The 24,783-nt window shown below is 41.0% G+C and overlaps 1 protein-coding gene across 3 annotated transcripts in view; it reads right to left on the bottom strand.

Annotated features, from left to right (window-relative positions):
* The window catches only part of NYAP2 (neuronal tyrosine-phosphorylated phosphoinositide-3-kinase adaptor 2), a 140,615-nt gene that overhangs the window by 44,705 nt on the left and 71,127 nt on the right, over nt 1-24,783 (bottom strand). For all 3 annotated transcript variants that reach the window (XM_057417145.1, XM_057417146.1, XM_057417147.1), the window contains one exon: nt 9,218-10,312. In XM_057417145.1, the coding sequence (XP_057273128.1) occupies nt 9,218-10,312 (1,095 nt within the window). The remainder of the gene's footprint in view (nt 1-9,217; nt 10,313-24,783) is intronic.

Here is a 24,783-nt window from a genome sequence, read left to right as displayed (position 1 = left end):
ATTTTAGAACTGAAGGAAAAAACCTTGTTCTTTCCTTTATTTCCCGCAATATTGCCACCATCTTCTCTTAAAATCACACAGCTTCTACAGCTAGAGCTGTGTCACTGTAAGTACAGATAAGGTATTTAATTAAACTCCATCTTCTGTAAAGATGCAATGACAGCAACTCAAAAGATCATAAAACCAGGTTTCAGATCATAAGCTGGCATGCAAAAGACTTGAGCAGCTCCTCTGGCTGTGATGTAGATATTCCAGTTTCTGGGGAAAAAAATAGATTTTTTGTTTGCAAAACCTTTTTCACTCATCATAAATTTTGGGCAAACTGTTATGTTCTGCTGTCTTTGAAACATGCACAGTATTTTACCTTCCTAAAGTGCACAGTCCTTGTCTTGGTTGTGGTGGTGCGGCCTCAGGGACTTTGGTTACTCTTCCTAAGCAACACTGTGACCTCCTTCCCTGTGATTTAGTTTAAGCAAATAGACTTAAGTATATTCCTACCTGTGGAACATATCAAATCTGGTTCAAAGTGCTTTATGAACATCGTGCTCCTTAAAAACAAACAATACATGTAGGCATTGCCACTAATGGTCTCTAGTTTTACTTTTAGGATTTAACAAAAATGCATTTGAATCCTAATGCAAAGGAAATCTGAATTCTTAACTTTGAAAAAACGCAATTCAGGGTCCAGTGCTTGGTTATCAAAACAAGTTCAGAAAGATCTAACGGCTGCCTTGAAAAAGGAGCCCTGTACTGCCAAAGCCAAAGGCAGGAGAACGACCTGGTCCCACACTGAAAGTCATTGCTTCAGGCAGCTAGCCAATGGGACCCACTAAAAGATGCACCCCAGCCACGGGTTTGATCTGAACTTCCTTTCATAAAGCTAACATGCATGGGTATCTTTCATATCTGAAATGCAATTCCTGCTTAAAACTGCTGATTCTCCAATTTCAGAAAGATACTCTACAAAAGTCCTACAAACCAAAGATGATGCCTCACATTTCTTCAAGGAAGAGGCCCTATATAATTTCCAAATAATGAAAATTATGAAATCATTATTGAAATAATGAAAATAATGCACCAGCTTCCTGAATAGAGGCTACATAAATAAAACTGCACCATTCCTTTAAGTCAAAGTAGTTTGATTCCTTTCCTCTATCTTTTTTTTTTCCTTAGTTCTTTCACGAAAGGAGGACTCTGATGCCCTACACTGATATCACCTTCCCTAAAAAACAGTGAGAAATTGTTAGACATTGTATTTACCAGTTTCATGGAAGGTAATATATGCTTATGGAAAACGTCACCACATTAAGCATTTCTTGCCATTATTACTGAGCACCCATAAATTGGTCATAGATTGTGTGGTCCCGTTTGAAACAAAAAGACAATAAAGTCTCTGATTTACCACCCTGCTGTATGACTACACCATTTTGAATACAAGCTGTTTTAGCCACAAAGGACACATTTATTTTCTTGAAGCCAGAGACACAGATGGTGTAAACTGGAGTAGCTCTCCTGATTTCAAATAAAAAGCAGTGATTTATAAGTACTGAGGATTTGGCCTAAAGGTCAAGATATTTCTCTGGCTTAGAAAGCTCTTTTGGGGGGAGAAAAAAAAAATCAATGCCACTTAGAACCTATTATCATTATCCACGTCCTTAAGTGCAGCACGTGTTACATATTCACAACACACTGAAATAGGTAAATCAATCTAAGGCATTTTTTTCCTATTAGTTTTAACAACTTTCAGACAACTCACATCTTCCTGTACATTAAACCTAAAGAGAAAAACGTTTTTTTCAATCCTTTACCTGAAACAGTCTTATACTTGAAATCTAACAAAAAGCAAATACTTTTTTTCTATTAATTTCTCTTTTTTACCCATTATGTTTGTTTCTTCTTTAAAAAAAGAAATATTTATTAAATTACTAACCAGAAATTCTATCAAGCAGTCAAGTAATATAAACAGAAGGAATAAATAAATCCATATACATCAATCTGAAACAGCAGCTGTTTCCAGAAAAACCTGAGCAATTATTTATGAAATTATGTCTTCTTCAATGCTTCTGTATACAGTCACAGTCCCAGGAGGACCTGATTTTCTGATGAGCTTAAATTGCCAAATTAGAAGAGGAGACAATGTCATGGTACCAATTAGCAAAACCACTGCAAATCATCTCAATACACGTGTTTTCTATTTTAATAGAAATGTAACAAAGACATTTCTTCATCTTAAAAATGGAGGGGACATCCCACCCATTAGTAACTTGAACAACTAAATGCCCTTAAAATAGACATATTTGCTTTTGTGTGAAAGCAGCAAGACAACAAACGACATCGTGTGTGTTTCAATAAGGAACAGGTACCTACTGATTTACCCATTTGAAACAAGTTCTCAAACCTGGCATTATTTCTGGTGCTGAGAAAGAACTATTACTGGCACGCAATGCAAAATGGGGCAGCAATGGCTTAGCTACAGCAGGGGATTAGCACTCAGGGATGTGCAAGCTGCCACTGAGATGCTGTGCGTGCTTTCACACATTTCTTCTTTGTATCTTTGCTTCTCAGCTCATCCCTTCCCACTTGGAGGTGAAATGTTGGTTTCCTGCCTTTCGCGTGCTTAGCTGTATGACCTTACTGCCACGTTATGACTTTTCTTTCCAGTTATTTGCTGTGATAGTTAACTGTGGAGCACATGTCATCTTAAGAAAGAGGCTCCATCTGGCCAGACTAGCTGCTCTGGATCAAAATATTTAGTCCAGTGCCCACCTCTTTTCACCAGGGGATCTAAGGATTACTGGTGAAGGACAACAGGTATGGCTGAAACAGCTCTCAAGATCACTCAACTGCAAAATGAATCTTGTTTTCCCCCAAAAGCTTGGTTCCTTAAGGATGCTGACCACATCTGGTCATCCCCATGTTTACACTTCAGTCATTTTCAGTTCTGTCTCTCAACATCACACACTCACCCCAACAGCCACATCCCTTAGTGAAGGGCAGAGTTTGAGAGCCCTAACTGACACCAGCAGACCAGACAGCTCATGACCTTTGTGCATGCAGGTGTACACAGCTCTTGCCCTGAATATGCACTCACAAGGGAACACTTGAAGAAAGCGCTTCTGATGCTGCAACTCCTCAGCTTGCTTCTATCTTTATGGATAGCAATTGACAGGCAAGGGCAGAGTCTTCAGGCTTTAACAAAATGCAATTAACTGTGGTAAGACCATATCCTTCCAGTAATGAACAAGTGTAATTATTTTCAAAGCTGGTGTTCTCTTACCCTCTATGATTCCATGATTCTATGCCTTTTCCTCTGGCACTTCCCCCTGCTCCCTCCTCTAAGTCTTTTCTTTCAGATCTACTTTTAGGTCTGTCAAACAAGATGTGACTGCTGTGATCGCCTTGTCTAATCTCATACATATCATGAGTCATCAGACTAGAAAAGCTAACTTCTAGTGAAACAGCTGCTTCACCTGTGGCAGAGAAGCCAATATACCTCTGGCTCAAAGGTTCAGGAGTAACTTCAGTAATGGAGTATTGTTTCTGTAACACTGTAACTGTCTCATTAGACTGAACATAGCAGCGATACTGCACACAATTGCTACAACGCAGAAAAGGTGTGGAAAAGTAGAAGCTGGCATTGCTTCATATAAAAATACAGAAAATATACTAACCTAGATGTTAGAAATTACTTAGGCTTTCAAATTTCAGTCTCTGATACTGACTCTCAGATACGCAGTAGTTGAGCAATGGTATGTAGACAGTAGCCACAATACTTTTTATGGCTGGCGTAGTCTTGCCAAGAAGCCCTTTCTCTTCAGAATACCAAAGCCTGAGCAGGTATCCAAATGAGGAGGTATGCACAGTTCAATGGCATACCAAGCCCACCTTCCTTCGGCCAGCATGTTTCATTCTAGCTCCATGAGAAATACATAAGCTGAAATCCTGCCCTGTGTCCCTCATTCTGCATTTAATGCACAGAGGTGGAGGTTAAACAACTGAACAGACCTATGTGGGGTGAACTTGCATTTGACTTGTTTCTCAAACTCTCTTTTCCAACATACAGTCCTATCTAACAGGGTATGAAAAGCTGCTTTCTAGCTCCCTGGAAAGCAACAGAATTACAAATAAAGTTAAGAAATTCCATTCTTAACTCCACAATTTCTTCATGGGAGGGTCTCAGCTGCCTGAAATCAGCAAGAGCTCCTTTTTAACAAGTCGAGCCACTTATGCACTCCTCCCAACACTACATGACAGCTTATAATAACATATTTTAAATTCCTCATGCAGTGGGTACCAGGCAGGAACAGGAAATGTTAATAATTATCCCAATTTCCAATCACTTTAAGTGAATTTTCACAGTAGCACGTTCACAAATTTCCTCCCTACATGTGACTAGAAGGGGAAGAGTGAAACTCTCTTTGGCAAAAGCCAAAGCACCTATGAAGCCCTGCAGAGCAGCCAAGGAAAAGAGCAATGAGCTGCTGTGCATGGTGTGTCCTGATCTCACACCTCATGCACAGAGCTAGAGCACACAGCACGGGCAACTACTATATGTGGAGTTCATTAGGATTCCTATTCGCAGTAGTCGCTCAGAACAGGCATGAAATTCCCAGGAAATTATAGAGAAACTGAAGCCTTAACAAATGGAAATAACCAACACACAAACAGAAAGGGCTGGTCCTGGCAAGTGTTTGCAGGACCATTTCACTCATTAAAAATGTACTGCCTTCAAGTGAGTGCGGTTCAGATGCACACCAGCAGCTTCTGTTTTGCTTTTTAGGATGTGGGTATGCCCACTGGCACATGACTACAGTTCTATATTTTCACAGAGTACAACACGTTTCTATGGTGCAGAAAAGACAGGGAACAAATACAGCTCCAGAAAATCTGAAGACCATTTCCTCTCTTTCTCCCTCCATAATTCCCTCTTTACTGGAGGATATGGGTAACACAGTGTCCTGGGTTCAGCAGTAGCAGTCATGTTTTTTCCTTTGTGTTAACTGGTGCAGTGCTGTGTTTTGACTTCTAGTTTGAGAACAGTGTTGGTGAAGCCGATGTTGTCGGTTGTTGCTAAGTGATGTTTACCCTGACCAAGGACTCTGTGAGGCTCATGCTCTGCCAGGGAGGAGGGGAAGCTGTGAGGAAGCAGAGACGGGGCGCCTGACCCGGGCTAGCCGGGGAGGTATTCCATACCACAGCACGTCATGGCCGGGGTGGGGGGTAACTGGGAGTTACCCGGAAGGACAGGAGCTTCCGGGTGGAACTCGTTTTCTTGGCCGTGGTATCGTATTCTCTTCCCTTGTTATTTTCCCTTATCATTGTTTTAGCTGATAGTAGCGGTGGTGATTTGTTGCTGGACTGTTCTTGTCTCAACCCGTAGGAGTTGCACTCTCTCGATCCTCCTCCCCGTTCCTCCGGGAGCGGGGAAGGGGAGAGCCCCCGTGCAGGGGGGGGGGGGGGGGAGACGGACACGGACCTTGATTGTTGTCAGCTCGGCACCACTCACTGGGAGTGAGTGAACAAGTTACCTGACTGGGTTTAAACCACGACACACAGACACTCAGTGCATATGCTAAAAGCAAAGGGAATGTGTCATTCAGCACAGCTGGATTGAGTGGCCATCCTTAAACACCTTTCAACTGTATAAGAAAAGGACACACTGCAGCAGCCCAAGGACACCAGATTGTGTTGGTACCTTTACACAGTTTTCCTCTGCCCTCTGAAGACTGATGTTGCATTTCACAGGAGCCTGCCAACTGTTAGGGCACACTACCATGTTATCCCACACAAAAGCAGGAAGTGTTAAAGAACAGGCAATGACAATTAATAACATCTATCTTTTCTGTTCTTTCACATTTTTCATGCTCTACATCTTTTTTCAGTTTTCCTTAAGTTTCCCCATCTTTCTCTGTTTCTTTGTGCTCATTTTCCACCATTATTTTAATTTCCGGCTTGGCCTTACAATTTAGTTTTCTTTGTTCTTTTCTCCCCACCTTCATAATTGTGCTATAATCCATATTTAAGATGCTAACAGCACACAAGAGGATTTTTAGAAGAATCCAGCACAGTAAGTGAGATGTTTATAAAATCCAGATATGCACATCACAGCTGCAGCCACTGGATGCTGAGTGCATTCAGCAACATGTCTGGGGCTTCAACAGAACTCATATCCTCAGAAAACGTGGCCCTGAGGTGACAGTCTCCTTAGTATCACTGATATATCCTAATTTCCCACTCATGCAATTCCAGTGAACTCTATAGGAATAAAATGGAGGAGGTTTTTTTGCTTTTTTTTAAAAAAAAAGGCACAAGAATTAAGAAAATAATAAAGGCGGGCTACAAAGTATGGCTTTGCTTGTTGACTGGAAATCAGGTTTGTGCAGTCCCCCTACTCAAAAAGAAACCTATTCAAATATGCCACAAATTAGAAGACAGCAAATACATTCTGAGTATGGACTCAGATGCCAAATTTTCACAAAGTCTGTTGCAGTAATAACAATAAAGACAAGAGAGAAATTTTTCTGTAACTGCTGCAATGTTTTCTAAATACACTCAGCTGAATATAAAATGCAGTATTGTGCTATTTTTTTTTTTACTAGCATATGGCAGTGAGAGCTTCAGACAAGTCACAGAGGGCTGCAGCTTGGAGGATTCAATGAGAAAGTTGCTTGAGATGTGTTCAGAATGATTTTATATTCTAGAAGCCAATATTCTTAATTTCCGAGCATGATTTTGTAGGAGTCATATAACTTCTTTTCTCTTTTATGGTTATTATCCTCTAGATTCTGGAAATCTTTCTGTATGCTGAGAGCAAATTACCCTGAAGTGACAACTATAAAACCATGGCAGTCCCAGTTGCTCCTATGCTAAACATTTGCTCTCCCATAGCTTAAAAAAAAATAATCAAGAACTGTTTGAGTGCCTTAGGCTTCCTGCACGATTTGCAGGAGGAAGATTTCTTTAACAGATTGTACGATTATGTCTGGTCTACACTATCTACCACTGTGTATTATCAGAGCATGTAAATCTGACAGTCTGGTCAGATTCTACATTCAAATCCCACAATTCAGATGCTTTATGGTGGATCATTTTAACGTAGAATTGCAAGACATAAAAAGCTGGACCTATGTTTTCTGTAATCTTAGAGTGTCTTCTTCCCCTGTAATATCTGAACACAAACCTGGTCCTTGCTCTGTGCAGTAATCCCACAGGATTAAGTCATACTGTAAATACCAGACAAATTACAATCGGATTAGATGGGCAGTCTGTTCATTTACACAACACAGCTGCACTCCAGAGTCTTTTCACCACTGGTGTCTATTTATAACGTGAATGTTTTGTCCTTAAAGTAAATGAACGCAGTTTCTATTTCATATCTCTTATTTTATCATTTGTGACCCATGAGGAGCACATTTCTAACTCCTAAGGAGCCAGCAGAATGCTCCTCGAGAGGCCAAGCAGAAAGCTGTTCTTGGTACAGATCTGCAGGGCAAGATTTATTTTAAATTTATCAGTGAAAAGTCCATTGGAAGGTCTGCATTCAATTTTAGTCAAGTGGAATAGAGAGAATATCTTTCCGGAGGTAGGTATGAGACAGCTGCGAATTTGATGAAATTTCCCAGGATTTGCCACATTCGCTTCAGGAATTTCTGTAAATTCCAAACTTAGTACTTCTGCCTACACTGGTGAGCATAAAACAGTCCCATTTATGAAGCTCACCAGGTAGATCTGGTGTAACATGGGGTTTACAAGAGAGCTCTGCTCACTTATAAGAAGTATGTTTAATAATGTTCAATATGTTTGCACTTTGCTGAAATCTCCCCCTACCACTTCACTGCAATTATTTATAAATGTCACAATATATCCCTCATAACTGTTCCCAATTATAAGAATCATCTTGCCTTTTAGGTATAAACTTGATCCCATCCAGCACACAAATCTGGCATTATTGCATATGTATTATTGTAAAAGCCCCCACAAGTGTGCCCCAAAGTGATGTGACCACACTGCAATGAGCAATGTAATAGAGCAAAACAAACACAACCAGAAAGGCAGTGCAGAATTCACTTCCATGCTGTAGCAATACAGTAGCCTGGAAGCCAGAACTCCTTCCTTTATCAGGTATAAACCAGTAGTTTATCACCTCATATTTAATATGTTACAGCTGCCAAATAGGTATAATATAGCACTTACACTAATGTAAGTTCAGCTGTTCTCCAAAGAGAGCTTTTCCACTAAGCAGGTGTCAAGAATTCAAAGTCATAAACTACTTTACTGAAGTAAGAGACAAAGTGTCCTGAGCCCACTTTGTGCTCTGACAAAAGATGTTACAGCTGGCTTCCACTGCAAGACTTGTCTTTGGCACCACCGAATGGGAAGGTTTTTGCAACAGAAATACTGGTGCCAGGTTCTGCTTTCACTCACACCTGTGACTCCTGCCGATTTCATTAGGGATTTCCACAGTTCACTAGCTCAGAAATAGGTGCACGTTGTGTAAACCTGAATGCATGTGGGACAATGGTTTTATGAGACAGCATATGAAAAGTCAATATTGGCTTACGGATTTCCTGCACAACTTCCTGCCGTGCTTTTCTCCGAGTGTATGTAATGTGTTATAGGTCATGTTGCTTTTCAGATCAATTCAGAATATGGCCCTCCCAAGGAGTTACTCTGTCACAGCTGAAAGCAATACTCTGTGACATAGTATGGAAGGAGGCAGTGGGAAAGAGAGAAATGGTTTAAGCTGGTACCTCTAGTTGCCATCATACACACTGTGATCACTGGCCAAGTTAAGGGCAATCAATGGATTTTTGCCAGAAAACAGCTCCTGTTTGGTTATTTTGCTATAAGCTGCTTGGACAATTACTGTGTCTTAGCATCCATCTGGAAAGGAAGGACCTGTGACATGGTTGGAAGATCCCAACTCACACAGGACCCTTAAAACCGTGGAAAAGGTAATGAAAACTAACTCTTTGTGTAAGACGAAGCCATGAATTATACTTCTGTAGTGCAGTATGCACACTCAAAAATCTTAAAAATATAATGATATAAAACTAAAACAATTTTATCAATAATCACTTTTCTTCCTGTTACAAGAAATTTATACAAGGAATTCAGACTTCCAAGGTATTTCATTTTTGCAAGAGTTTGATTTAGTAAAATATAGTGAAAGGTATTATACAAGGAAGAAAAAGGAAAAATTACATCAAGAACTTACTTTCTGCAGGTTCCTTAGATCTTCTGCCACTGGAGGATTTCCTCAGGAGACTCCGTCCTGAGGTAAAGAGGCTAGTTAGTTCCTCCAGAGGACTGGTGGGTGTCCGAGAACGGGAACCACTCTGAGATGATGACCCGTAGGTACTGACCGAGGCATTTACCATCTTTCCTCCTTCTTGCAATGTGTTTCTGGCTGTAGAATGAGGCACTGATGGAGAGCTTCTTGAGAGACTTCCTGAATGTACAGAGTCATAAGGTGGAGGTCTTTTGAGGCTTAAGGGGGTAAGAGATCTACCCATACTGACAGGAGAAGGTGAGGCAGAGTGACTTTTAGGATAACCATGTGGTGACTGTGTTCTGTATAAGGTAGAAGGATGAGGAGGTGAGGAGGTGTGCCCAGGGGTGCTAGTTCCATGAGATACTGTCTGGTCTTTCTCCAGTTTTTGATGGCCCGGTGTATGAGATGGCAGTGAAGATGGAGAAGCTCCAGCTTGTTGTTTGATGTAAGACACATTTTCTAAAACAGGAAGTTTTGTGACCTCTAGTGGAGTTAGAGGAGACTCGTCAGAATTTGGGGAACACTGCACTGGTGCTGGTGGGAACACCAGCAGTGGAGGTCTGTGAGAAAGCAGATTTGGAAATGGTGGGGGTATATCACAAAGCAAGCCCTTGGGAGTGGATGGCACTGAAGACTTGGTGAAATCTAGGTCAGGCACTGTGGGAGTAGCACACTGAGAAGAACAAGTGTGATGATCATATTCACATTGACATTTTGAGTCTTGGCCTACATCATCAAATATAGGGTATTTCATCTCCTCATAGACTGCTTCACTTTGGTCATCCTCGTCTTTTTTGAAGTCTCTGAGAATATTCCCAACCATTTCAATATAAACAGGCTCTTCTTCCTCAGTGTCTGGGGCAGGACTGCTGACCTGCGACAAAGAGGCATCCCTAGTAAGTGTCTTCATAGGGCCATGCTTTTTGATATACGTTTCATCAAAAGATGTGCTTAACTGAGTATTTGGATTTCGTTTCGGCTTAGGAGGTGGAATCTTCTTTGTGTATTCATCACTGTGAGGTCTTGGTTTGGCTGACACTGAAAACAGAGCACAATACAAATTTTTCAGAAGTATGTAACACGCTTTGTCAACCACAGGATCTTTATTACAGTGTCATAATTCTACAGCAGATTCATGGGACCAGCCTGTTGCCGGTTTCCTCTGGTATGATATCAACAGAACACTATAAAAATAACACCCTATTCAAAACACTCCTCATCTTCCTCCAGAGTGCTCTGATGCTCCAGTAGTAAGTAGCTAGTGAGCATTTCCCTTCTTCAGAGACATCTGTTCTCTTCCAAACTCTTTGAACAAGGGACTTTCCATGTTTAAATATTAGGCTTTTCAAATATCACTGTGGGATTTTGAAGTCCCATAGAGTTGCCAAAGACATAAAACTAAGTATTTAAATGAACTCCTTATGGCTGCAAGGGAACAGCTAAGATCCTGGACATTCATGCTGGAGTCACAGTGATGAATCAAGACTTTTTTATTTATAGTAACTTCTAGCATAAAGCACAATTCTCTCAGCACTGGCTGAGAAGGAACACACATACAAATATTGCAGAATTTGCTGCTGGGGTAATTCTACTCATTTATCTGGACACTATCCTACAAAATAATGAGACTTCAGTGAAGTCAAAGGGGAACATAGTATCTCACAGATTCAGATCCTTCCCAAGCAGGTTACTTCCAGAAACAACAGACCATTTTGTCTTTGAAATTATAAATCAAAACACTGTGATGATATTCATTTGAAATGAGAGGTCAAAGGTTTCTTAGAAATTATGCCCTAATGGAAAATGCCTCATTAAATGTTCAGGTGAAGTCAGTTTTTATCCTAAGCAGACTCAACAGACTTAGAAACAAAATTTACCACAGACACTAAACATAATTTATATTCCTATAGGGTAAATAGTCCTTGTGATGAAACCCCTGATACCTCATTGGTAAGTTTTCCAATTTAAAAAAATAATCCATAACTAGAATGTCAGCTTTCCTGTCTTTCAAAACATTGCTGCTCCTTGCAACTCACTGCTACAGATCTGTCACTGCAAACTCAGGGCTCAGAGAAATTTCCAGACACCTTCTGCTGACCCATCAGAAAACAGCAGCAGATTTCTAATGTTAAACCAAGCAGGCAGTGTTCATGGAGTTAAAACCTCTCTTTTAGAGACAGGCTCAAACATATTACTAAAGCCAGCAGCTCTGCCAGCTGAAAGACACTCTTTTTGACAGTCTGCAAGGACGCTGGCTGAGGGCTGCAAGATACCTGCATTACAGCATCTTACTAATGTGATTTGGTCAGTATCAGAGGAGGATTCAATCCTAGTGTTATCACTTTGTCATACTTGTGCTTTGATTTGCTAAACAACCTTTCTTCATTTCTTACAAGGAATAGCAGTAAAGGAAGATGTTAAACAGGATTCCAGTTTTGTTTAGGAATAAGGCGCTGTGAATGTATGCACATACATGAAGTAATGAGACCATTCTTTGTCAACAGCATTTGTTTAAGCTTAACATATAACTAAGGTACAACAAAGCAAAACGAAAAAGAAATCTTGTCAGATTTTGAAACAAAACCCAGCCTCAAAAAATGATATTAGGCTTTCACAATGGTTCCAATTAATGTGTTCCACTTCGCAGCAGGCTAGGGACATGCAAAAGTTACCACAGATAAAAGTGTTTGGTAGCTTGATAGTTTTTCTCTATGTGGATATATCCTAATGCACTTTAAATTTGTCCTTTTAATTAACCCAAATTAATTTTCTTGAATGTATTAGAATAGACTTTTGGGAATGAGATGTAGGCTACCAGAATCATTTGGGCTTTGCAAAAAATATTACTCCTGATGTATTTCAAAATACTAGCAGACTTTTCTTGCCATGCTTCCAGCTAAATCACTATTTTCTTTCTGTTTAGTCTGTTATTCATTTATTATGTTCATATATGTTCTACCTGACATAAACTTGATCTCAATCCTCTCTCCACACCTCTGTTAATCTGATTTACAACCCTGGCAAAACCAATCTTCTTGGTGTCATTAAAATGAAGAGACAATGAGACTGTCACAAACTGCTTGATCATTTCTGAACATGTTTCTCAGGACCTGGACTCTACACTGGTTAAAGGATTACAGACTCTGCTGCATTTCAAAATTGTGTATTTTGTACGCAGTTGCTTCTCAGTCTTCAGTTCCCTGTGCACATTAATGGTTACCTGAGATACAAATGTTTCCTGCTCCTCAGCCATCCTCAGAAGCCTGTTTCATACACTGTCTTCTACATCTCTGTGCTACATATGTCATATTGAAAATATGCTCTGTCTCACAGCCATATCCCCCTTCTTACATCCGGAGAGATGTTAGTGACGGACAAAGTAAATCAAAAGATGCTCTTGTGCTGGAGGTCAGTCAAGGCTAGTGTTAACTGATATTTTTTATCTAAAAATAGGTAGAAGTGGTTAACAGCATTGTGTTTTCAAACAAATACCTAAAATTTGTCATATATTCTTCTCCCCTCCTTCCATTTTCACAGTTTTTATCCAACTAATGAGGTTCTGCCACATGATCTAGATCCATCCTTAGGTGGACGGATGCCGCCCTTGGGGTTTGCATACACAGCATTCACAAGTTACTACATACAGAAAAGGAAATGAGAAATGTAATGGAAAAATGATTGACATTCTGTCATCTAGTTTTGTACAGTATTTTGCATGGGTTGAAATTGAGTACCACGGTGAAACACACAGCATTCTCATCTGCTACTGCATGATATGTAGCATTAGCCTAAAATATCTGGTGACATTATCAACAAAAAGGTCAAATGACCCAGTCTAGCTGTGTGATACATAGGTAAAACATGACAAGGTGAAAGATTTACTTTCCATTTTCTATTAAGAGCATTTTTTCCTCTGCCAAAGTTTATTTTATTAAAGCATTTATTTCCAGGCGGTGGTACATTACTGAGATCTTTCTTCGCCCTTGACAAACCAGACTATTGAGACTAAAATTAAAAAGTAAATGCTTTAAATATTTAAAAAACCTTTAAAAGGTATAGAGGTACCTTTATATGCTACACAGAGCAAGAAAATTTGGTCCTATAAGACTTCCTAGAGAAAATACACAGGTAAATAGATAAGGTAAATAACAAAGGGATCTTTTTATGGTGACTGGGAACAGAGGAATTGCTCAACACCTACTGGGACATGCACTCAGCTGCACTGGGGCATTGAGGAGGTAAACTGAATTGGCTTTAAGAAGGCTATGAAGATATGATCATGTTTATTTAACACAGATTTCTACTCTGTAACACAGCTCCATAGCAAGGGCTGAACTCTATGGCACACCTGATAATGGAATATGGACCATGAGCTACTGCTTCAGCCCTGAATAAAGAGAAAAAAAATCCCAGGAATCCTGCAAACAGACAGAGCTGTGCAAAGCTAATGAAAGGAGCAGGGAGTATTTGTACAGTTCCTGTGTTACCAACATTTGGCAGGAAGAAATGTTCATGAATGCAGAAGCTCTGGCAAGATCCCATAGCCAATGAAAGGAGATTATTTGGCAATCTCCAGAGAGGAACAGGCAAGATTGCTTTAAGTACTTGACATTTATAAGGCAGAAAAAGCAATTGGTGCCTGCTGGGAACATAAACTTCTATGAAAAGCAAACCATGTTGACATATTGGTGATACACATACTGCCGTACTGTCTGCCCTAAACATGGAGTAATTAAGCACTTTTCATCATGGATTACTATGTCCTTGGTGCAACTGTCGCCGGTAACTTGCCCTAAGACTCTGCCTCTCTTACATCAGAGCACATGGGGCCTCATCCAAAGCTAAATTGAAGAAATCAAAGTGAGAACTATTTCTCTCCCTGCCAGATGGAAGTTCCCTTTAGCAGCCATGTCAAAATGCACCACAAAGCTTTGTGAGGGCTTCTATTACAGACACACACAAATGCAAGTGACTGCCAGGTCTCTGAGGAGCTTGAGCAGAGTGACCAGAGGAAGACAGCTCAGCAACTGCTACATATGCGCCTGCACTCGCAGGGGCTGCCAGAGCTTGGGGTGTTATGCTAGTAGCTCCTTTTTTGCATAAGAACCTCCCAAACAACTACAGCTGATAAACTGGAGGCATAATGATCCTTGCAAACACAACTGAACTTCATGGAGTTTACGCTGCTTGGGCAGGAACTCTCCATGTTTAATAGCATCTTACTACCAAGCAATTACCTAGCTCTAATAAACTGCAAGTGAAACAAAACATGAAGGCTGCAATAACTTCAGTTCTCATCTAGAAGCAAGAAGCACAGTGCTTAAAATAGCCTTATGAAAGCCTTACTGAATAAGCAGAAGATGACATTTTTGAAATGAGATATTTGTAGCGCAAAGGTTATGCATAGCTTTCAGACATGCCCAGATAATCCGCCTTTTGTAGTTAATTTTGGAAATACAGAATGCTTCTGGTCATCTTATGCTTTTGAAGTATTTTCTTGCTCTTTGAGGAGAGACTGAAATATGGAAATGTGTTATCAGATTGGTTTTTATTATTTGCTCACTCTATAAGGAATGAGTGAAAATGTCTAAATCCTAAAATTAATTTCATCATTTTCTATTGTCCTCTGGGTGTTTACCAGCTTTTGCAGCTCAGAGACCAAGCCTATTTCTTGTGCTGTTCACCGTAACAAACAGAATAAAAGCACATGTAACAGGAAAATTCCTCCCTTTCAATTTCTACAAGAGTCTATAGCACACCATTTCTCTCTAAATGGTGAACTGATTTGGGGCCTAAAAGTTTTTGAAATTCTACTTTAAATGCAGAAGGAATTAATCTTGCTGGATTTTGAGGGATACCTCTATCAAAAAGAGCCTCCAGGAGTGAAAGGAAATAGAATTTCTTTAATTAAACCCTGAACATGCTGGATACTGAATCAGATACGCACAGATTCTGATTTACATCACATAATTCAACAGAGAAAATCCAGCTGTAGGGTAGCACAGAACCTATATATGTATGTGTAAATTCAAGACTATGAGTAATCCCACTAGCTTTAATGAAATTAACCGCTTGTTCCAAGTTACACATGATCTTAAGTGCATTTGTGCACTAGTGCTAATACTGGGTTGGATTTCATTATCTCTGCGGATGAAGTTTGCAAATTCCTACTGAAACTGAATTTTAAAAGGCACAGTCCTCTGAACGGCGCAAAAGATCATCACTCAGGAGACCTGAGTTTAATTCATCTTTGTCACAGGCCACAGGGCCTCACCTGTCATTTTACCCCTTAATACCACTTTTCACCATCTACCTTTTGTCATTTTAGGCTCTAATGTATTTTATGCAAGACTTTATTTTAATTTATTTGTTTCTATCAATCTGTACACAGTGGCTCCCATCCCTGGAAAGCAACAGTAGAAAAAACAAATTTAAATGTATCTTTTGGAGACATGCAATGTTGAACGTGCATCGCTTCTCCCCTAAGGAATTTTTTTGAAGGCAAATGTTCCTACTCTGAGAACAGCCACAAAATTCACAGACACACACAAAGATACATCTTAGCAAATGACTACAGAAATATCACTACTATGTTGAAGTGACATCAGAGAACTCTGATGTTACATCTCTGTCACAGAAAAAAGGTGGGTTCCAAAATAGCACTGTCCTCACAGACGCAAGCTACCTCTTCCTTTTCTGAAAGATGCTAGTAGGAAAAAAAAGCAAAGACGGAATGAACGTGGAAGGTATAAAAGAGCCATCTGATTCATTCAAACAGCTCTGCAAGCAATAGGTGGTTTCAGCACAATGATTTCATGCAGTACATATTTCTCCCCCCTCCTGGATTTATCAGCTTTTACTGGAAATTATTTAGACATTTAAAGAGGACAAAACTATACTGAAAATGAAAGGACTAAAAGACAGTGTCATAAAATAATACTGCTGTGTTACTTGAATGTCTCAAGGCTATGATTAAGGAGACTTCAAAAGTATTCAGGTCCCTTTATTTTGGCTTACAACTTCTTTCAGCTTTTAAAATGATTGATTTCTGATTTAATTCAAAGTGGTGGAAACCTAGTGGTTTCAGTAGTGATATTCCAGATTTAAACACCAGCATAACAGAGAGTAGAATTAGGCCCTGCAGTTCAGTTCTGTGTAGAGCTGTGTATATAGGCCACAACACCGAATTCCCAGGCACAACACCACGGCTCCTTACACGATGCATATGTCAAGGAAGCCATACCTGCCTGGGCCTCACAAAAGCCAGCTTACTGCACTGACTGCCCTGCTGCCAGAGCCTCTCTCCAGCATGGCAAGGGATGCAGGTCCTTTTACTTGCATTAGCAAGATGAGGGCAGACCCAGAGATTCCAGGGCATTTCAAACACTGAAGTATCAGCATGCTGGAGAGAGTCCCTCCCCAAACTTCCATACTCCAGAGCAGACTGACTTCCAGGTTTTCTCTTCCACAGCCCTCCACTTCTCTGTGCATCCACCTGACACACTGAGCTCTGCTTATTATCCTCTCCCACAGTGAAAAGGTCTCCAGAAGCTTCCAGAAAATTACAAAGTGACCGAGTGTCCTTCCAAATGCCCAGCTTCATGCTTTCATGTAGCTTGAATGTCACATCCTACTTCTTTTGAAGAATGAGTAATTGATGTCCCTGATTTTTCCAGATAAAATTGAATAGGCAAGAAAAAGACTGTTTGAGAAATAATTACAAATTATTTGCAATCAAGCCTTTCTGTACTATTCACTGAAGCTAAAAGTTATTGTCAATTGGCAATTGGCAGAGCCCTGGAAAGGCAGAAAAAGCAACATTTTGGATAAGTAACAAAAGAAAAATCAATTTGAATCATCCTCCTTTTACTGGAAAACTGATGAACCGGGTGCAAATGGAGGCAAACAAAAAACCTCACAGTAACTTCTTTTAGGTTTCAATGGTTTCTGACTATCCATTTTGAAAAAAATCTTTGAACTAATATGCCCAAGGGGCCAGGCATTATGGTATTACATGGGTGTAAGTTGCAGCAGATCCAGTGGAGGCAGGCTCTGAGGAGGCAGAAGTGGGAGGATGACTGGGGAAGTGGGAATCTGAGTAAAGGATCCTCACACTGCCCACACATGCAACCAATATTGCTGAAGTACTGGTTTGTTCTGTTTCAGATGGCCTGCAGTCTGCATACATGCAACAGATTTTGCAGCCAGTGAAATAGCAATAAAAATTTCTGTAACTATAGCGAATCTGAAGGAATTCTAGAAATAGGCAATTGGCACAGGAATTCATCAACTGCAAGCATCATTAGATGAATTACAAGAAGAGTGTGCAAATAGAACTACTGAATCATGATTGTAGAGAAATTAACTTGCAAAGCATATGTGCTTGTTTGTTGGTGGCTCTAGTGGAGAACCTATAGAGAATCGAAGCACTGAAGAGTTAAACGTGGACACAACAGAGTACAGAAAAACAGCCACAGATCAGCAACGTGAGTAAAACTCTTCAGTTTTAAAGCAACATTTATGGCATCTTGTTTATCACCCTGGAGATGAAACCTGACCAGCTTTTTACCAGGTTTTACTGTAAATTAACTGTTCCTGCTCTATTCTTTCAGCTGCCCACCAAATGACTGCATTTCACACTGAGAACAATGGACAATATCAGCCCCCGACACCCCCCATCTTGCCTGTGGTACAGCTACTATAGCTCAGCTCTCCCATAGCAGTCATCCTATGCTATCTGCCCCCTCTCCGTGGCTACCCAAACATCATGCAGAAGATGGTGAGGCTCTGCATTTTGTCTTACAGTTTCTACAGGCTGTGCCACATGATGATTGCAAGTGCAGCAGCATTTTTGTTGACCTGCAGAAATAAATGATCTCTCTTCTGCTCAGAAAGAGATGCTTCTAGGCATGTGTGAAGAGCTAAGTCCCACTGACACACACCTTAGACGTCTACATCATATGAGCTTGGTATGTAGTGGACACCACTGTGATATCAACGAGTCTTTAAGGGCTGAGCTGCTTATTCATGTATTATCTGCTGCCCAAAGGACACTGACGACCTCTGTAGTATCCTTTGGCAATACTCACATACACAAATGCATACTCCAGTCTGAATGCAATTCCTGTCTTTGCAGGAACAACACTACAACTGATTACTAGCTATCGTGGCTGAGGGAGATGATGTGAGAAATCATGCACTGGATTTTCATAAACTTCCTGGAGAAGGTATGGTACAGAGGCTTCCTGACCCAGTGCTCATAGAGACAGTGAATGAAGCTGATCTCTACAAGAGTTCCTGACTCTGGGTGATTTCTAAGTCCAGTATCTGCACCCAGACTGTGGAGTCTGAAATGATTTACAGGGAAAATGGAAACAAAGGAAATGAAGCTACACAAAGAACAAATGCTTAATGTAATCGTAACTTTAGCTCACCTACTTCACTTGCCTAGAAAAATAGTCTGTGTTTGCTCACTTGATTTAATTGTTGCTTTGGTTCATGAATATCTTGTCCAAAACACTAGGAATGACTATATGCAAAGACTTGAATAATTTGTCCAAAGATATGAGACTCTTCATTTTTCAGATCCAGAGTAATGCCTATCATCTGCTTACAAAAAGTAGGTCAAATCCATTCTTTGCCTACATAAATAGCTACTTGTTTGGCAAGCTTCTAAAATAATTGCAGCCCATTAAATCAAGCCGGCAGACCTACTGAGGAGGTATTGTGCAGAATATTGACCGCCTGGTGACTCCAACACGAAATGTAGTGTCCAAGTATCCCACCAGCACAGCAGCCCCACAACTGCTGCTGCACTTCCTCAGCATCTCCCACTAGTGACAAGGAACCAACAGATCTCACTAACATCCTCTCCCCCAGGAGTTCTGTGGGCTTTGTGCAATCCTTTTCCTTGAAGCTGTTGTATAAAAAGCCTCTTGCTGCCATGGTCCTTTCACCATGGAGCTCACATTTCAAAACAAAGCACAAGCTTGATGGAAGGGGTCAAATGAGTCACCACAGCAGGAGCATCAAGAAAGCAAATGAGCCCAATGAACAAGAGTTCATCTAAAGGGGTAGTCTTGCCTCTACAGTAAGGACAGAAGGTGACCCTGGCAGAAGCAGCTCCTGACAGTTGTCACTGAGCTTTTGGGTGATTATGATGATAGCTAAAGTAGACAGAGCATTGTCATAGCAGCTCACACGCAGGCAGCAGTGCTGGGAAATGTAACAGCTCTGTGGTCAGAGGCTGAGCTTTGCCAAAACACTCGGTGCAACTGGCTTTAAGAAGAGAGCCTCACAGCTAATCATTTTACTACCATCTCTATAGGGGTCACTCCTCTCTGTAACTCAACTCTAAATAAAATGTTGACAAAATTACAGACAAGCCACGCATCATCAGCTGCCTCCCACTCAGAGCTTTTCTGTGCGCCTAGCATCTATTATTGCATCTTGCATTTGTTTGCAGAGTGGTCTAGTGAAACTAGTAGAGCCTGTAATGGTGTTGATCTATAAGAGCCCTGCAGCTGTGCCTAATCACCATAAGTTCACCTGGCACAGCTGCAGTGTACAGTACCACTTCGAAAGTGCTGTATGCAGGTCCAGAAAAGCTTCAGGAGAGCCCTCTCCTGTTTCAAATTCCAGGCTTAACCTTATTGAGTCAACTGGGAGATGAGATGGAGAACGAAAAGACAAAGATAGGGCACAGAAATGAACAGAGACATTGCTGCCAGAAGATGTTTCTACCTCACCCATGACTGCAGAACCTGTTCAGTTCAACTCTACAGGTAGAACTAGTGGGAACAATAAAGAGAACTGATCAAAAATTAGCACCCTGTAAAAAAAAGGGAAAAAGAAGACTAGGAAGCAGAAGACAGAAGATGGAGCAATGACAAGATGTGGAGCTCTCTAGCAAAAATGTTTGGAAAGCTGAGGTAAATGAAAGGCAATTAAAGCAAAAACAGTATCACAGGCTAAAAGATTTTAGCGAATACCTAATGGAAGAAGCAGGCATCAACCACCTGAGTATGAGTGGAGAAAGAGACAAGACCACCATTTCCTTCCAAAAGCTCTTTACATGCGTGAACTTTGTTATTATTTCTCCCTGTGTCTCCCCCACTGTGTTTGCAGTGAGCACACACACAGCACTCCCCTTCCCCCTCCTTCCCTTCCATTTTTCCCTTCTCCTTCCCATTTACTTATAATTTGGACCCATCCAACCTTACAGCACAGCTCCTAAACCAGCCTTAATGGTTCAGCTAAGTGCAGAACGGAATGGCATGGGTGTAGGGAGCAGCCAGTGCTGGTTTTGCCACTGAAAAGACAGTGACTGCTGAAAATGTTATCCCAGTCAGCTTTCTCAGCTAACATATCTTATCAATTCCTTTGCCAAGCAACTTTTCACTGCAAGAACTGTTCCTTTTTATCCCATCTTGCAGCTGTTGAAGTTTCCCATAATGACCGAACTAGCATCTACTCCTACTGTCACTAGGGCATATGGATGCACTCATGCTTTGAGCAGTTGCACAACCATACGAAACCAGAAGCTATTGCTATAACCCAGTGTTTATAGCCTGCTTCATTCTGCTGTTGCTCAGAAGCAAAGCTCTTTGCAGGAATTCATCCATAATACTGAAGCATAGCCTCTGGTAGAAGGCATCACAGAACAGACTAAGCTCTGATGGGTGGTTGTTACCTACCACCTCCTGGGACAGTCTGTGCTGTAAACCGATGGCATTCAGCATTTCATAGAGCTGGACCGTAACCATAGTCTAGATTCTGACACCCTTATTTGCGTACTGCAGCATCAGTGACACCAACAGGAGGTTGAGAAAAGGAAATTGACCAGTTCCTATGTTAATAAGATGTTCGAAGTTCTCATTTTCACAGTGACTGCTCTGAGCTCACAAATGAAACACTGCCAGATGTGTGGAATTTCACATTAAGCAGGGACAGTCTTTCACGTATTCCCTTCTCTGCTCAAAAGCCTCTTTCTACAGCACTGCTCACGAAAGTGCTCACACGTGTCCCATCAGCCCAAGTTTTCACTGTGAGCAGAAATACTCTGATCACAAGTTGGCTGCAAACTGTGTCACGAAACAAAGCCTTTGTCACTATCTCTATTTTACAGAGGAGGAATCTGGGACTCCAAGAACCAGGTGAAATACTCAAGGCTATTCAAGCCAGTGGCAGAGCTGTGAAGAGCCCTGTTTCTCCATTTATACCACACAAGTCTCCATTTGGCATAACATTTACTGACATGCAAGCACATACTCGCAGGATGTGGACCTTAGGACATACAGTCTCTACACATACTTATCCACAACAGCTGTAAAAATTACCTCATCCTTAACAGAAAATAACAAATAATGCAGAACCACAGAATACCTGGAGCTTCCATGCTTTTGTTTGCAAAATCTCAGACGTAAAAAAAATAAACACGCTAGACACATTATCAAGATTTTTAATCCACGGTGGTGGCATAACTTCAAATTTGTGCTTGGTGCACATTCGTAGGTTTGCTTTCTTTGTGCTTGTTGTGTTTGTTTGTTTAATCAAACAGCTACTTACTGTCTCTTTCAGCAAAGTCCAAGTAGTAAGAGATCTCCATTGTCATAAGCAGAAACACACCCCCCCTTAAAACTTTCCCAATTGAGGAGACATTTTGGCACCCCCACACTGATCCTAAGGCAAGATTTATAGCCACCCATTGGTATTCTACCAAAAGGAAAGGGGAGACAGCTCCCCTTGCAATCATGCATGGAGAGGAAAATGCCAGGAATCTTCTCCGTCCCAGGAAGTGCCACCAACCCAAAGGTTATACTGTTCCCTCTACACTCAGAGAGGGCTGTACTTGCACTACCACTTTTCTTTTTTACTACTAAGCATAAGAGAAGCTAGAGTTATTCAACTGTTACATACAAGCTGGTTGTGAATTTGAAGGCAGAGTATTCATTTTTATCTTGGAGAAATAATAGAACCCCTGGCAAATATTATACTACTGCACTGGAAATGGATAGTAAGCTGTGCCTCTTGATGATGTCAAGTACACCATGCTTCAGCTTTTTACTTCCCACCACAAAGCCTCCCCCTGAACCAGCAGCCAGCTGCAAACCACTCTGGACTATGGGGGTTGCACTTCTTGTTTGACATGCCAGCAGTTCAAAGTTATGGTCACTAAAATTAGCACAAAAAATTGCATGTGCTTGTTTTTTCTTTTTCCTTGTGCATCTGTGAAGAGCCCAGGCTGATACACTGTGACCTCCAGGCAAGTTGACAGTGTTGCAGGAAGTTGTGCTCTGTTGAGCTGTCACTGCTGTGCACATTATCCCAACACAGCACTGTTTGAACACGTACGGACTGGAAAGCGTGAAGTGCCAAACACAATTGCAGCATGTCAGGCATATGTTGCTTGATGTCATCCAGCATTAAGCCAAGTGGAAGAGATGAAAGCAGCAAACCAGTGCACCAACCAAGACCACTATATTCAAACAGTCATCAGAAAGAAATTACCAATGAAACAGAGGATAGCCATGACAGCATCTCACCTGGAGCTAGACTTAAATCTCCTGGGACATGATTCTGCTAAGCACCGTGCATTCCCAGTAAAGCCAGTGTGAATGCAGGGTGATTGCCCTCCCACCCTCTCAGCATCAACCTCTTGGCAGGAAATGCATGGAGAGCTCAGTTGCGCTACCCTCCTTGAGAATTTGGCTCATTTGGCTGTTTAAGTGAGAACAGAATTAGGACATGAGTTAAAAATAAGGTAAGATAAAGAGGTGGAAATCCAATGTATTCGTTGTAGAATTAAAAGTGCAGCTGTTTTGTTTTTTTTTTTTTTATCTTTAATTCCCAATTAGTTTTGCCAGACATCTCTATTATCACATACTAACTCTGAGAATAAACAGAGACTTTAGGATTTCAGTCTGATCCCTCAAGGCCTTACTCATTTGTCCGCAATGTCTTCAACAGACAATGACAAAGACAGTATGGAAAATAGAAGTGTAGTACAAGTATTCTAAAACTGATATTTTTGTAGTTTCATGGGCATTTCTTTTACTTAACAGGGTCTGAAGGGCTGTCAAAATGAGGCAAGTGAATTGCCCAGATTTCTCTCTCCTCCTCTCCTGGCCCTGATTTCCGAGCCATTCAGTAATGCAAAATAATGCAAGAACCTAGTGTTTCATAGTATTTCAGCTCACAGGTGGAAATGCTGAGAAGGCTGAGCATTATGATTCCCTGAGGTATAAATAAAATAAAAAAATGAAATAGTCACAAATACGATGACTTACAGTCTTTTTCTCACAGTATTCCAGGCTTAACATAGAGTGACTTGATGATAATGGGTGGATTTATTGACACTATAACCTTCCAGTTACAAAGGGGTTGTCTACTTAGGCTGCAAATTAACCATGCAGTGGACAAAAAGCACCCTCGTGATAGCTTTCTTCAGAAACTCACTGTTCATTGTGGTCATTCTGGTAAAGATTATGGATTCAGGCACCTCAGGAGCACAGCTGAAGTACTGGGTTGGTTATAAAAGCATCCTCATGATTTTCATACAATGTGAAACCTGTGCTAATACTCTGTCCTAGATCCCAGTTCACTGCATGAGTAAGTGGCTCACATTTCCTTGCCTTGTAGGTGTTTCCAGAGATTACAGTGACTCTGTACAGTCAGCAGACCTCAGGGTGGCAACAGCCTGGAGAAAGCCTCCCACTCAGCATGTCTGCGTTATATCCAACACTGTTTTGACCTCCTAGGTGGTTTGCTAATTCCAGGGCAGAATGGTGTGAATTCACAAGCACAGTCTGGGCCTGTGGTTGCAACCACGCTTATAAATTTTCCTGAGCCCTAGAACACCAAGGTATACAGTGCAGAAAAGCCCACACACTCAGCAGGAATCAAGTGTTTAGCAGGGTTTACTAGCCTTAGTTTAGGGCAGGCAGCCTCCTCCTGGACTGGATGTATTTGCAGTCAATCTGGTAAATCAGCACAACAGTCCCTGAACTCACATTATTAAGGCTTTTCCATTATCAAGAACATCCCAGATTCCACCACCTTGAGAGCAGAGAGGTATCTGTACTGCAGGGGGGCTGCACATTTAATTTTGTGCTTTTTTACATAGGTGCAGCATCTCTCAGCAAATGAGCAACATCGTAATGTGAAAAGAGAGATGAGGAATATATAAAGAAAATTTGTTAAATTAGAAAGAAAAAAAGACACTAAGTACACAGGATAAACTAGCACAACATAGCTAAAGTACCAACTGCCAAGTCTTGGGCACAACACAATTCCCATGTGGGTAACTAGATCTTCATGTCTTTTACTGCTGCATGGTCTATTTTCTGTTCAGTGCTTGCAGCTTCCATTAACGTTAATGAGTATGCATATGTGCCTTGAGGGTAAGAGCATATTCCCTGTGTGACTTCAAAACTTGTTTATAAATCCCTCCAAAAATCACATTGTGCTCATTGCTCTGCACAGAAAGCTATTATAACAGCTATAAGAAC

The sequence above is a fragment of the Pezoporus wallicus genome, unplaced genomic scaffold, assembly GCF_028554395.1.
Source record: "Pezoporus wallicus isolate ANWC-B61680 ecotype Strahan unplaced genomic scaffold, APGP_CSIRO_Pwel_v1 contig_360, whole genome shotgun sequence".
Lineage (NCBI taxonomy): Eukaryota > Metazoa > Chordata > Aves > Psittaciformes > Psittacidae > Pezoporus > Pezoporus wallicus.
The sequence above is the reverse complement of the archived record's forward strand: the minus strand, read 5'-3'. Positions and strand labels throughout refer to the sequence as shown.